Below are 14,999 nucleotides of genomic sequence, written 5' to 3' on the forward strand. Positions count from 1 at the left end.
AATAAAAAATCCCAAAGATTAATTTAATTATTAATCTCTTTTATATTCACCTTAATTTAAGCTATATCGCTAAATTAAATTCTTATGTAGTAAAATTTGGAAATAGAATGTCAAATTATTTTTTATATAGAAAATCATTAAATAAAAAAATTTTGAATTAAATAAACATTATAATGATCTTTATATAATTATAGTTTGGATCACAAGAATAAAATATAAAGATTAGTATACAAAAAATGTATTACAAATTTTTTGGAGGTAAAAGAGAGTTAAAAATTTGATTTAATAATTATATCATAATAGTTTATTTTGTTAAAATATTGCATACTTTTTAAATAAAATAAATATACATGCATGAATATGCTTTCTTTAGCTTGATTACCTCATTGGGCTTTGATCAAAATAGTATTGTTGAATCTGCATCGATAATTGTTTTTTACAACCACCAAATGTGTATTAAACATATGTAATTGAAAATTAAAAATAATAAGAAGACAAAGAAGGAAGGAAGAAATACATAAAAACAAAGAAACAAAATTTTGAACAAAATATAAGATAAATCTAACATTGCAAAATATATAATCACACTCTTACCATGAATTTTGAACTCATGCAAGAACATAAACAAAACAAAAAAAAAATATTTAGAATTTGAGATATTGTAGATGATGATGTGAGAATGGTTAATTATATGATTTCAAGGGATGAAAAATTTCTAAAATAATTTATTATACAAATGTAATTGAAAATTAAAAATAACAAAAATATAAAGAAGGAAGGAAGAAGAGAAAAAAAAAACAAAGAAATGAAATTGAACAAAATATAAGATAAACCTAACAAAATATATAATCACTCTTACCATGAATTTTGAACCTATGCAAGAACATAAACAAAACAAAGAAAATATATAGAACTAGAATAGAACCCGCGGTACACCGCGGAGCAAGTTATTTGTAATTGAAACATTTAAATTATAAGTTGTTTTTGTTTGTTAAATATGTTATAATTGTATAATAATTGTTAATTTTATGGTTTAAACCATATAATATCGTAATATAATTTATTTTTACATAATATTGAATTAATCAACTTAATTAGATAAGTCTATTTCTCTAATATAGATAGTGTTAACAAAATAATGAAATAATGTTTTAGCCATGTAACATCGAACTAATGATATTTTAAAAATTATATAAATATCAACCAAACCCGTCCCGCCATATAACTCCGTCCCGAGATATTTTAACTCGTACTATATCATTTTAATTTTTAATATTTATTATTTTGTATTATAAATATTAGATTGAGTTAGTATGATATTTATTAAGATTGTAACCAATAACATTTTATAAGGTTGGCGCTTCTTATAAAGTTTCAATATTTTTAAAATTTAAATATTTATAATACTTATAATTCTTAAAAAAGTTTGAATATTTCTCATATTTGAAATTTCAGAAATATAAGTTTCAATCAAAGTTATCTTTAAAACAAAAGGAAAAGAAATAAAATTTCTAAAAAAAGAAAGCAAAAAGAATTCAACAAAACCAATTTGTTTTTTCTTCCAAATTGTATAAATCATATAAATTGTATAAAAAAGAAAGCAAATAAATATGTTCCTTCATATTGGCTTGTTTGAGCCAATCTTGTACTCTGTTGTCAAAAAAAAAAAGCAAATAAATGAGTTACAAATTATATAAATTTAATTCATATATTGATATCTTGAAAATATGAGAGGTTTTAACTGTAAATCTTAAAAAAAAAACAAATGATAACTATGATCATTATAAGAAGTTTTTTTAAAAAATTGAGATGAAATGTTAAAACAAAGCGATTTTGCTTTGGTAAGATGTGAGATGAGATGAAAGGACTTTGATATTTATAGTGATATGTAGAGAAATGTGATAAATGTTAGCAGTTAATAGATTTCTTGGTTAGCAAGTTCAAACTTTGATGATAGGTAATATTTTGTGTTCTTAGCTTTATAGTAGGTTTTGAAAGCATTGATAATATTTTCCTTAATAATTTGTTGGGATATGAAATGATTTAATTATGATCCGATATACCTCATTAAATGATTTAATTTGTTTCTACTTTGATTCCGAATTTAGAATTTGTAAGGTATGTGAAATCAATGGTCTTCAATTCATTTTACATATTAATTCTGTTAGAATCATTTTACGATTTAAATCCCCGATTTCATTACCATATCTTTGAAAAAATATTAAATGAAAATTTAATGCAATTGCATTTAATTCTATAAGTTTCCAAAAAGTATTTTTTGAGCAAAAAAATGCTACAAAAATACTAGTATAGATTTGAGATATGGTGGATGATGATGTGAGAATGATTATTTATAAGATTTCAAGAGATGAAAGTTACATTTCTAATATAATTTATTTAGAGGAGTTACAATTATAATTTATATTGTGTTTGAATGAAATGAATAGAAAAATAGTTAATTTATAATTTATATAATTTTAGTTACAATTTAGTACTAAAATATAGATTTAAAGTATAGATTAATGTATTTTATTATATTTTTATTTAATTAAAAATATATATTATTTATAAAAAATTAAATGCTAAATGGACCAATAAGGAGAGAGTAACACTTTGGGAGTGTCATTTTTTTACTTTCAAGTAAATATGCGATTAGTAATCTTAGGAGTCTCCACACATTCAAGGAGAAATCGTAACCCGGGTAGAGAGTTACAGAATTGGACCTGTTCAAATGTCTCGTTTCTGGTGTTGTACAAGAACACCTTCGTCTTCATACGTTCTTCAGTTTCCATATCGACAACATCCTTGTATCCCGTGAACGTTACCACGAGGTCGTTCTTTTTGGTAAGAGACACGAATTCAACATCATAATCGTAGATACGATCAAGTACAGAGATGAAACTCGAGGTTGAAAGGCTTATAATCTTGTTCCATGATGATCCGGTTTTATCCATAACCGAAACCTTAATCTCCTTCTTGCACGTTTCGTACTCTGTGATACAGAGTTTTTGACTTGTAACGCCTAACCATGAACACGTCACGCCTTGGTTGTAAACCGGGAGAGGGATTTTTTGGTATTCATGGGTTGAGAGATTAAAGCATAGGATAAACCGGTCAGTATTAGACCGATACGCAATCCAATAGAGGTATTGGTCCAATGTTGTACCTTCTCTGTCTCTGTAATGCCAATCAGGCTTAGGAATCCGTAGGCTGTCTCTCCAAGTACCGGTTCTAAATTCGAAAACACGCGCCGTGGAAGCATCAAGCCGGTCGATAAACGTTACGACTTTGTAATCGTCGTGAACCGGGTCATAACCGAAACCCAGAATGTTCGAATCGTTGCATATGCCGGGATTTGGTACGATCTTAAATTGCTTCGAAGATGGATTCCAAACCATTAAAGTGTGATTCTTTAAGGTAACACATAACGTCCCGTCACAATGAAGCACACATGTGGATTCATCGATCATCGACTGATCCAAAGGGAAATCGAGTTTAAGAGGGTTTGTAATAGCTGGACGCTTGCTTTCCACGTCAAGCATGTAGAGATCCTTGTCGTAAAACGAGACAAACTTGGCCGGAGAAATGTTTTGGTACCTTTCTAAGAACCCACGGTCGTTGATGAGATCTCTCCATGTCTTGCTGACGCATTTGAATCGAGCAAGATCCTTCGTCGATAGCCTCACTAGTATCTCAATGGCTAAATCTTCCGTGAGATATTTCGACATTTTTTTCTGTGTGTGGTTTGAAGATGTTTGGTGGATTTTGCATTTAAATTTATAGAAGAGAACATTTGTACAACTCATTCGCGTGTTCCGTCATCATTAACTTTATCTTTCACGATGACTACTCTACACAAATTGATTTATTAATTACTAAAATATTTTAATGCAATTATTTGACAGGTATTTGAAGTCTTATCAACCATTTTATTTATTTAACCAAATCTATATTATTATTTTGACAGGTATTTGAAGTCTAATCAACCATTTTATTTATTTAACCAAATCTATATTATTAAGACAGATGTACTCATGGACCAACTTTTGGATCAGACTTTGTTTTGGATCATAAAGTCTAATTTTTTTCAATGGTTTTAATTTAAACCATATATTTTTATTTTCGAATCTTACAAAATTACTTGGTTGCCAAGATTTCATTAACTGCAAATCTAAAACAGTCTTATGAGATAATCTTACACATGAAATATTCATATTTTAGTTATAACAAAACAAAAAACAAGATAACTTTTAGGAGATTTGACATATAAAATATTAACTTCTAAATATCTATTTTAATATAAATACAATAGTTTTTAACCACTGAAATTTCTGGTTTTTTATAAATATTTTCGGAAAAACAAATAAAAACATGAAAAAGAAATTATAATTAATATTTGTGCATATTTTTTCTCACAGTATTAGGAACAAATAAATAATTCCAGTTTAATTTTGAAAACAATTAACTAATTACAATATAAAATAAAAAATAAATTACTTTAAAAGGTATTTTAAAATAGTAAAGTATTCATTATAGCCTTAATAATATAAAGTTAATTAATATATAAGATATGTTAAATTAATAAAAATCAATTCAAATTTATTTTAATGGTTATATAAAATATATCTAAAATCAACTTATTTGTAAATACTCTCTAAAATACAAGGTATGCAAGAATTATCTTTAAAAGAATTCTTATTTGTAAATCTATTTTGTAATCATAAATAAAAAATAATATATATTTATGAAAATAAACTATTTCATGGATTACATTTGTTGTTTAAGAAAAATTATAAAAAATCATTTAAAAAAAAGAAGAAAAGAAATTTCAATTTATATTTGTATTTCTAAATAATAATTACCCTAAAATAAGTATTTAAAACTCTAAATTCAATAATTACAATTGGTTGACTATATTGTACTACTATATACTTATGCAAAAATGAATATTAATAAGTAGATTTTTAATTTATTTATTATGAACAAATCTTCTATTGCAGAAAGAAATAAATTATATGTAAAAAATGTAAGAAAAGCACAAAATTTAGTTATGTTCTTACCCAAAATTTTTGGACGATAAAAATAGTCTAATAGTTAATTATTTAAAAGAGAACAGTTATAGAACATAAAAAAATTTACAGGTAGAGACGAGATGAAACATGACGGGACATGACAAGACGGGATGGAAAGAGATGTCTTTGTTATTCTAAAATAGTTATGTGTAGTTTATATACGTGCAATAATCCAAACTAAAACCAAATTAAAATCTGATATTTGGATTTAACACCTTTAAACATACCGCTATCGCTTAAAAATTACAGAACGATTATTGTATATTTATTACCGTACAAAGGATTAACGATCTAAACAATATATTTATCTAAATATGTTTTAACATTTACCATATACGTAAACCAAATATACTACTCAACACTTTTTAAAAATTTTAAAATTATAAAAACTACATAAACCAAAATATTTTATATATTCAAAATATACATAAATTAATTATAACATATGTCATTACATTCCATGCTACACGGGTATCACGTAGTTAGAATTACAGCTAATCGGTCCGTCATCACGAACTTTTTAATGATGAAAAAAATCTTTCATGATTGCGTTCATAAATGTGTTTATTACCAATATATTTTAATGCAATTTTTGACACGTATTTATAACGACAAAAGCGTTTGATGTGCAGGTTTAGCATTTGTTTAGGCATTACGTTCATCAAAAATTATACGTACCCGTTTCTCTCACAAGCCTTTAAAGTTTTAATAATTGTTTGCTCAAATTAAGACTTTTCTGTGTGCTTTATGCGTCGAGAGTGGCTTTGGTGGGATCATCACTAACAAGTGACAGGTCTCTTGCAACTTCTTTAGACAAAACCTGAATGCTCTGTCCTCACGGAACGAAGGTCGTAAAGTTAATTAACCAGTTTGCAACCTATGATAATGGATTAATGGGTTATCGTATAGGATACTAATCACAGGGTGCAAATTTAAAGCCTTGCTTCAAACAGTTTAAGAATGAACGCTAATTACACTTTAGTGGCAGCTTTGTGAATTGGAAGAATGGTAAATAACACATCACTATAACATCTAAGTATAAACTAATACATGAATCCTCCAAATACCTTGACTTGGAAGCCCTCCACACACAATATTCAAATACTTCTCAACGAACACAACATACAAAAAGTTGTGCATATGTGTGTGGAGGACCTCCATGTCAAGGGGCCAGGATGATTTATGTTACGAAACTTCGAGGAGTGACAATAACTTTTGTTATGTTAGGCTGCGGAGAGAGTAGTAGAGATGAAGAGACTCCAAACGAGACGGAAGGGTTTTTATAAGCTGCGAAAATGAACTAAAAATCAAAAGAAGATCCGTAGAGAGGGGAAAGAAAATATGTTTTCCGAAATTTGCGGAAGATTTTTGTTTCCTTTTCAAAATACCTGAATAAAGGATACTTTGATTTTGTTTTTTACTTTATCTGTTTCCTTTTTAAAATTATGCGAGTCGAGTAGAGAGGTTTTGCGGAGGTCATTGACCAAGGCCGCTTATTATTTAAGCTTCTTCATATGTTTAAAGAAAGGCCTTTAAATCTACCGTTGCTGGTTTTGATTTGGGTAATTCGTATGTAGTGAAAGCTGAGACGTACGTTAAACTACGTGTCGCTGACTAATATATTTAATATGTTGCTGTACATGCACCTAAATCAGTACGCTTCTCTAATTATATGTTAAATGAAAAGAACTCTCTAACGTTAGAAGTCTCAAACGGAGGCAAAAATATCACGCTATGAGTTAAGTGTGTGTGTGTGTGTCTGTGATATCTCTCCATTTAAAAAAAAAAAAACAACGAGAACCACGTGAAAAACTGATGAGTTCAACTTTTTAAGTACGAGTTAATTAAGGCAAATGGCAAATATACTTCAGAATCGCGTTCCACTCCTCTCGCAAACATAACCGGCCACCGGGTTTGTTAATTAATTCTCGTGATTCTTTGTTGTAGTATAGCTGTATGTATAGATAAAGTATATGAATAAAAACCACAATCTTTGACCTTTAGCTATTATTTGGGGTTTTAAATACTTAAAAAAAAAAATGGAATGTGAAAATCACTTAAGTTGAAGAGCTGAGGTTTTACAAAAGAACCTAACCTATAAATGTAACCATGCCGAAAAAAACACGAAAAAAAAAAACCAAGAATTACAATCTAGCGTTGAATGTCAATCAACACAAATAAACGGATCCAACGTATCATTAGGTCCTTGAAATGCTTCATGGACCTTCTAGTTGTGATGCTGTTCCTGATTTCCCTGTCAATAGCCTTGAAAGTGATCAAATGTGAGAGGAAGACGCCTTTGCATACCGCATTATTTGGATTTAAATACTTTGTAAGTGATTGATAGATTATAAATGATCATCGATCAGAGAGAACTATTGACACTTTGGGAGGTGTAATGATTAAAAAAGAAGTTGGAGATGAGGATCGTACTTTCTTTTCTTAATTATTAAACCTCCAAGTCTCCAAAGTTGACACACATGTGTGTGATACAAGGATAATATTACATTTGATACCCATGTGATGTGAGCAAATAAAAATGATATACAGTACTAGGATATTACAACCCACATGCATGCACTATTATATTAGTTCTCCTTAATTCATGCACTAGTTTCTTTGGAATCTTGCAACCCCTCTCATAATCGTTGTCATTCAGTTGAAGAGCTTGGTGTGGTCATAACAAATCTGTGTCTGCGATACGTCTCCACCGTTTAAAACGAGTGTACATCGAGAACCAGAACGTCAAGCCGCATAAAGGAAAAAGTCAACAAGGAACTGTAAGTACACAGTGCCCCACAAGGCCACAACTATCAATAGTATAGTGGGGTTGAAAGACGAGAGTGCCCAACTATATAGGCATAAAATTTTCATATGTTCATGATGCTTAATAGTATGCAATGAAATAAATAATTTACTAGTTTTAAACGGGATTCTAGTTAGTATAACTGTATCGGTTAAAACCGCTAACACCTTGACAAGGATCCCCCACAAACAATACTCACATCTTTCTCAAAAGAAACGCAACAAAGTGCCAAAAGTTGTGCATATAGTTTGCGGCGGACCACCTGTCAAGGTCTTAGGAGGATTTATGTGACATACAACTTTTTTTTAAAAGGTGGTCAACTATTAACTTTTTCTTGAAACCTAATTTTGTTACAAAACTACTTCATTTTTTTTTCTTTAGGTGACGAGGTGGAAGGGGTATGAACACATGAAAAAGGCCAAAAACAATAATGCAGAAAAAGTAACCCTTATTGTAAATCCATCATCATAAGCCTACTATACGTACCAACGCACCTAAAGAACAATGAAGCGGTGGTAGGGTTTTTAGAGTGGTCGTTACTCTTTCCAATTTCTTTTAATAAAAATTAATTAAAAAATACAAGAATGAGAGAGTATCAGAGAAGAACCCGTTACTTAAGTTACTTGCTAAAGAAAGGTTATTCAGTTCTTTTTAATACTTATCTTTTTCTTATTAGTCATATATTAAAATATTATTATTTTTTAATTTTGAGTAAGGGTGAATACGATTTTTCCGGTAATGATGCAGCTCATAAAAAATTAGGGTGTTCATTTTTTTCTAAGAAATTTAATAAATATTTCAAAAAATGAGTTAAAAATATATTTAAAAAAAAAAGAAATCTCGATTGGGGATTTTTTTAAAAATAAAACCATCTTTATCAGAGAACGATGAATCGTTTCTCACAACAACTAAAACAAATCATTTTATTACACACTTTTTCTTTTTGATTTATTTTTTAATATTAATACCAATAAGAAAATGACACGTGTCTAATTTCACATAAGTACCGATGCTTGCATTGCTCCACCAAGTAACGCTTCTTACTCTTTTTTCTTCTCTCTTCTTTTAATTATTTGTTTAATAAGAGCATCAACATGAGTAACCACCACTAATCATGCCCTAATTTTGGCTTTGTAGGGATTATTATTGACCACACGTAAAACAAAAAGAAGTCTCAAACGGCGGCAAAGAGGTAAAGTCTCTCTGTTCTATGGTATCTGGGTTTGATTTGGAAACAGTCGTATCGTGTGTGACCGTGACGTTCAAGTACGTGATCAAGGCTATGGGGAATTTACTTTAGAATCGTGTTCACAGCTCCTCTGGTTTTCAAAGGCAAGCAGAAACAGGTTTGCTGTTGATCTTTTGGTTGTAGCGTGGAGGAAAAACATATCAATCTTTCACCTTATAACATATGTTGCTATACGTACGATAGATTCTTTTACTTACTATATATAAATACTTGAATTCTCAAATGCTTGGTAGATTGGACAGGGTCGTGAGAGAGAAGTGTTTAAACACTTTGTGTCACTTCCGTTAGCTACATATACTGAGTTGAAGGAAAAACTTGAGGCTTTCCAGAATTCTATATTGGGTAACAACAATGATACTAAGATTCTTCCACTCAAGTTTCAAAATACTTTAGCTCGTAAGTCCAAAAACAGAGGAAATAATGAGTTTCTAGTGTATAGAACTTGTTTCTATGACATGCACTTTTTTAATATTGGACAGAGTTGGGAATCGAAAAATCGATTTTTGTTTCGCCCAAAACTTTCCATTTGACAGTGGTTATGTTAAAGTTAGAGAACAATGAATCTGTGGTCAAAGCTCAAAAAATTCTTAAGGTATATAATGAATTTCCTATGTATTAAGAGATATAGTATGCTTCTTTTATCTTCTAGGATTGCTTTGGTGACTAGGTGTAATTCGTCAGATTCGTATAATTCCACCGGCCTACAACCAATCACAAAGCCATTGTTGTTATAGATAAACTATTTTTTAGGCTCTATCATCCACCTATTAAAGCTTAAGAAACGAGTGTCTGATAACAAGATAGAATAGTATTTGAAACACAAGTTCTGAATAATGTGGTGCTATTAGCGAGTGTGTCATATGATATATTAGCCCATCGGTCATCCTTTAAAATTGGGATCTCAGATTTATTTTATTAATATTTAATACAATAATATTATCTAATTTAATTAGTTATTTTTTAAAAAAAAATTAAACCATTCAAATCGTGACACATAAGCGAGAAAGGTTCTTGACACATAAGTGATCCAATATCTAATATATATGTTTCCAATAACAATGGATGTCAATAATCTTTATAACTCCTTTATATTTAATTCTTTATTTGCTTTTTTTAGTATGATCTTAAAATTAATTACAATCCTTAATCCATTATAGTCATGATAAGACAAAGTGGTGTCACTTATAAAAAAATATAACATAGTTTATCTTTCTTATATATTTTAAATCTTTTACATTTTTAGCTAAGAAACTCTTCTCCTAATATTAAGATAATTTGAGAAGCTGACCTTGTCACCCCTTCCACTACCAAAAAAAAAAAAAATAATAATTTAAGAAGCTAAACATCAACGAAAGAAGTTCTCGTTGACTTCCCCTAAAAAAAAGAATTCAAAAACCTTAAAATGGCGCTTCTTCCACGGGAGTTGGAGGAAGAGATATTGTCTCGACTTCCACCTCAATCTCTTCTTCAGTTAATATCAGTTTGCAAACGATGGAATGTGCTTTTGTCTGAAAAGAGTTTCATCAAGAACCACTTCGCTCGCGCCCGTCCTCATTTCATCTTCCTGTCAAATTCCAACATTTATTCCATAGAAATCATCGGTCTCGATGGAGCTGACTCAACGATTAAGTTGCATGAGCTATCCTCATCTGGTATTCCTTACCGGGAATTGAATTTTAATGACTTCACCATCAGTTCTTGCGATGGGTTCTTGTTTTGTAATAGTGGGATTTTTCCGAAAGGGACAGCGATTTGGAATCCGTGGTTGAGACAGGTTAAATGGGTCGAACACAAGGATAAAGGTTTCTGGCCTTGTGGCGTAGGATACGATAATACTAGACCCGAAAAGGTTTACAAGATCTTGGGGTATATTCTGTGTCCCCACCACGAGAGAGCTGTGATCTACGATTGTGCGTCTCATACATTCAAGTTTATTGATACACCTGACGAGGACCGGCCCTTAACCCACGTGAAACGATATGGTGTGCCCTTGAACGGAAATCTCTATTGGCTACGTTTTACGCTCGACGGTACTGGTGACATTTTTATCGGATGCTTTGATTTCTCGAGGGAAATATTGAAACCCTTGTGTCTCGCTCCGTGTCAGATTTTTGATACATTCAATATCAATCATCTTGTCCTCCAAGCTTTCAATGAAAATAGGTTATCCTTGTTAAAGAGATGTAATAAGACAAGAAATGTTGAGATTTGGGTTACAAAGAAAAAGATTGATGCTAGTAACAACAGTGAAGACGAGAAAGTTGTTTGGATTAACTTGTTGACTTTGCCACCAACTAATTTCCCAGACTTATCTAATAAGGATTTTGGCGTTAATTACTTCCTCTATGACAAGACCACCCTAATCATGTGTTGTGGTGACAATGAAACCGGATGGCTTTGCATCTATATCTTCAGGGCAGATTTGTTCAAAAAGTTTCAAATTGATTTGGGGTTTAACCGTTGTTGTCACTGTGTTTATGCTCCCAATTTTATTCCCATTCCTTTAGAGTTTGGATCGACTGATTTTATCACATTTTGTTGAATCTTGTTCATCTTCTTATTAAAAACCTTGTTTAAGTGTTTAATATATATTCTAAGAAAATTCTTTTCGACGTTTGTCTATCAACATGCACGTGTACTATTTCTGACTTCTGTAGCATAGTACTTGTGGTAACAGAGTGGTTGTCATCTTTTCATCTAAATCGGATACAAACAGATACATTAACTGAGACACTAATTAACAGGAAAAGATGTGTTGTCGACTAACACTAACACTAAACACATCAAAGTTAAGGTAAAGACTAATTAAGCAGTTCTTTCCTTGAGATTTAATACATACATAAGCTAGGCCCATAGCCAAAATCACCGAAAGGAGGAAACCCAGGAACAAAGATCAGATTTAGTAGCGGAAACTGCGGTGGAGGAGGCGGTGGGCCGTAGCATCTGGTCATCATCGTAAGGTGGATGTTGCCATGTTGGGATACAAACTAAGTCCCACATCTGAAGTTTAAAGAGACTATTATTAATATATAAAGGGTTAGGGTCAATCTACTAATTGCCAATTGGTTTTTAGTTAATCCAAGATAAGCCCAAATTTAACATGGTATCAGAATCCAAGGTTAAAATTCTGGTGGACTTAGAAAAGTGGATACAGACATGCCTCTTGTTAACCTGAGTAATGGGGGCCCAAGAAGGGGTTTATTATCAGTCCAAGTGGGATCGGTTCGAGATGGAGTTATCATCTCGTGGAGGCGTGTCAAGATCTCATATGTGGTCTTTGGTTTGAAGGGGAGATTGTTGGGATACAAACCAAGTCCCACATCTGAAGTTTAAAGAGACGATCATTAATATATAAAGGGTTAGGGTCAATCTACTAATTGCCAATTGGTTTTTAGTTAGAAGCCCAAGATAAGCCCAAATTTAACAGTAGATCTGTTGTTGTTTGTGCTTCTATAGCCGAGTCCATAAAAAAACCCTTCAGCCTCTTGCACATCGTTGAAGATCTTAGTCATCTTAATGAAAACCCTAGCGGTTAATTCGCTATCTGAACCGGCATGGTGAGCAGTACCAACACGGTCAAGTCCCAACGCATCTGCTAGATGCTCTAGCCCTAGACGGAAACCAAGCCCTTCGTATCTATCCGCCATAGCTTTCAGATCAAAAACAGAGCCGAGGGTTCTAGCTACGGCTTTCGCAAACCTCACAGGAGTCACGGGTATAGATTTTCCTCTGGTGAAACACTTCAACATCTACGTGATATCATACGACCCATGAAACGTCACCCAAGTGATGTTCCTCGTACTCTTCAGAATCCAAGAGAGATCGCTGAAAAAACCCTCGATTTCAATTCTTTGGGCTCTAATCTTCTTCAGATCTAGACCGTTGTGTTTTAGGAAATCGATGGACTTGTCGTTTCTCGCGTCTTCAGCATCTCCGAAATCCCAGAAGTTGATCTCCCAAGTTCCACCGACTCTTCCGTTGCTGTCGAACAGAGTTAGACCTAAATGGATCAGTTTCGTTCTGTTTACACTGAAGCTCATATCGATATATCGTTGATCGTCCGAAGCGTGTTGTGGTGTATCCCTTAAACTACCTGGAAACTCAATATCAAAGGCGATAAAACGGTAGTTTCTCAGACAATCTTTGATCGAACTCATCTCTTCGTTACGATTCCAACTCTAAATCTCAGGGCAATTTTTGATCGAACTCATATGTGTTTTTTTGTTGGTACTAGCTGAGAGAAAAAGTAAATAAATAAGTCATTGAAATACCAATACATATAGGTTTTTTTTTCTTGAAATTGTTATTTTGGAATATGGATTTTAGAAAAAGGAAAATTTTCTTTTGTCAATTTTGTTGATTTATTATTTCCTTTAAATTTCCTTTTTCAGTTTTGTTGATTTATTATTTTCTTTTATATTACTGTTTGAATTTTTTTCATAATTACATAAATACCAATTTCTCTTTTACAAAAACAAATAGGGAGGTTTGAAACTTTTTTTTTGTTTGGGTTAGTTACATTTAGAGAGTTTCTTTTCCGTCATGGAATTTTGGACATCTTTATTTATTTTTGTTTTGGTTATTATTGAAAGATATAAAAATCGATTAAACAATTTTCTCAATATATGTCATCACTTTGAGTGTCACAAGACATAAGACTCAACATAATAAAAACAATGCTACAAACTCATTACTATTTTTGTTGTTGTCTGAAATGAAAACAGAATTAAACCTATTTTTTTAACATATTTCATTACTAGCTATCTTAGGAAATTTCCTTTTTTCCTTTGTTGGAGATTTATTATTGCCGTTTACAAAATTTTCTGATAATTACATGCACTTTTCAGATCTTTGTAATACCCATTTCCTTTTTACAAAACCATATTAAATGAACCGACACAGATTAAGTGGTTCCAAACTTTTTTTTTGGTTACCAGTGGAGATTATCTTCTCTAGGCCTGGGTATTCGGTTAACCGTTCGGGTTTGGTTCGGTTGTGTTTAGTTTCGGTTAATTTGGTTATAGTAATATAATAACTATTTTGGATATTTTAGAAATTTTGGTTCGGTTCGATTTTAGTTCGGTTAATTGAAGAAATAACCATAACTAATATAAATTATATTGAAATTAACCAAATAAACTTAACATAACCAAAAGAAACCAAAGATAACCAGATATAACCAAAATTAACCAAAAATACATTACAAAAATATAAAAAAGGGAAAAATATTGATCCGATTTTACAAAATAGCATTTAACTTGGTAAATCAATAATAAAAATATTTAAATATATTGATTATGTAAAATATTTCGTTGTTTTGAATGTAGAAATAATTAATATTTTATAGTTTTGCATAATATTTTGAGTATATTCTAGGTTTTTGAATATTTTGGTTAACCATTTAATTGTCGGTTTGGTTTCGGTTAGTTTGGATATAGGATTTTACTAACCATTCGGTTATTTGAGGAACTTCGGTTCGGTTTCGGTTTAATTTTTTCGGTTCGATTCGGTCAGTTATTTGGTTACCGGTTATTTTGCCCAGCCCTATTCTTTTCCATTATGGAATTTTGGACATATTTAATTTTTTTTTTTGGCTATTAAAAGATATAAAAGTCCATTAAACAATTTTCTCAATATGTGTCATCACTTTGAGTGTCATAAGACATAAAAGTCAACATAATACCAATGCTACAAACTCTCAGATTACTATTTTTGTTGTTGTCTAAAATCATACAAGAATTAAACCTATTTTGTCTGCTGTGGTGGTAGGGTTTTTATAAGCTGATAAAAATTAGGGTTTTCATTTTTTTCTAAGAAACTTAATAAATTCTTTCAAAAATGAATTAAACTATATAAAAGAAATCTCCATACA

The 14,999-nt window shown here is 31.0% G+C and overlaps 2 protein-coding genes and 1 pseudogene across 2 annotated transcripts; 1 reads left to right on the forward strand and 2 right to left on the reverse strand.

The window, feature by feature from the left end:
* LOC104745949 (putative F-box protein At3g16210) lies at nucleotides 2,606–3,732 on the reverse strand. Its single transcript, XM_010467332.2, has one exon. The coding sequence runs from the start codon at nucleotides 3,726–3,728 to the stop codon at nucleotides 2,637–2,639; it is 1,092 nt and encodes a 363-aa protein (XP_010465634.1). The 5' UTR covers nucleotides 3,729–3,732; the 3' UTR covers nucleotides 2,606–2,636.
* On the forward strand, nucleotides 10,530–11,669 carry LOC104748229 (putative F-box protein At3g51171). Its single transcript, XM_010469905.1, has one exon. The coding sequence runs from the start codon at nucleotides 10,530–10,532 to the stop codon at nucleotides 11,667–11,669; it is 1,140 nt and encodes a 379-aa protein (XP_010468207.1).
* Nucleotides 11,990–13,343, reverse strand: LOC104748230 (annotated as a pseudogene).

This window comes from Camelina sativa, chromosome 15 (assembly GCF_000633955.1).
Source record: "Camelina sativa cultivar DH55 chromosome 15, Cs, whole genome shotgun sequence".
Classification (NCBI taxonomy): domain Eukaryota; kingdom Viridiplantae; phylum Streptophyta; class Magnoliopsida; order Brassicales; family Brassicaceae; genus Camelina; species Camelina sativa.

Bases quoted from the DNA above. Each gene is read 5' to 3' on its own strand.
- LOC104745949 (XM_010467332.2), bottom strand. From the start codon at position 3,728: ATGTCGAAATATCTCACGGAAGATTTAGCCATTGAGATACTAGTGAGG.
- LOC104748229 (XM_010469905.1), top strand. From the start codon at position 10,530: ATGGCGCTTCTTCCACGGGAGTTGGAGGAAGAGATATTGTCTCGACTT.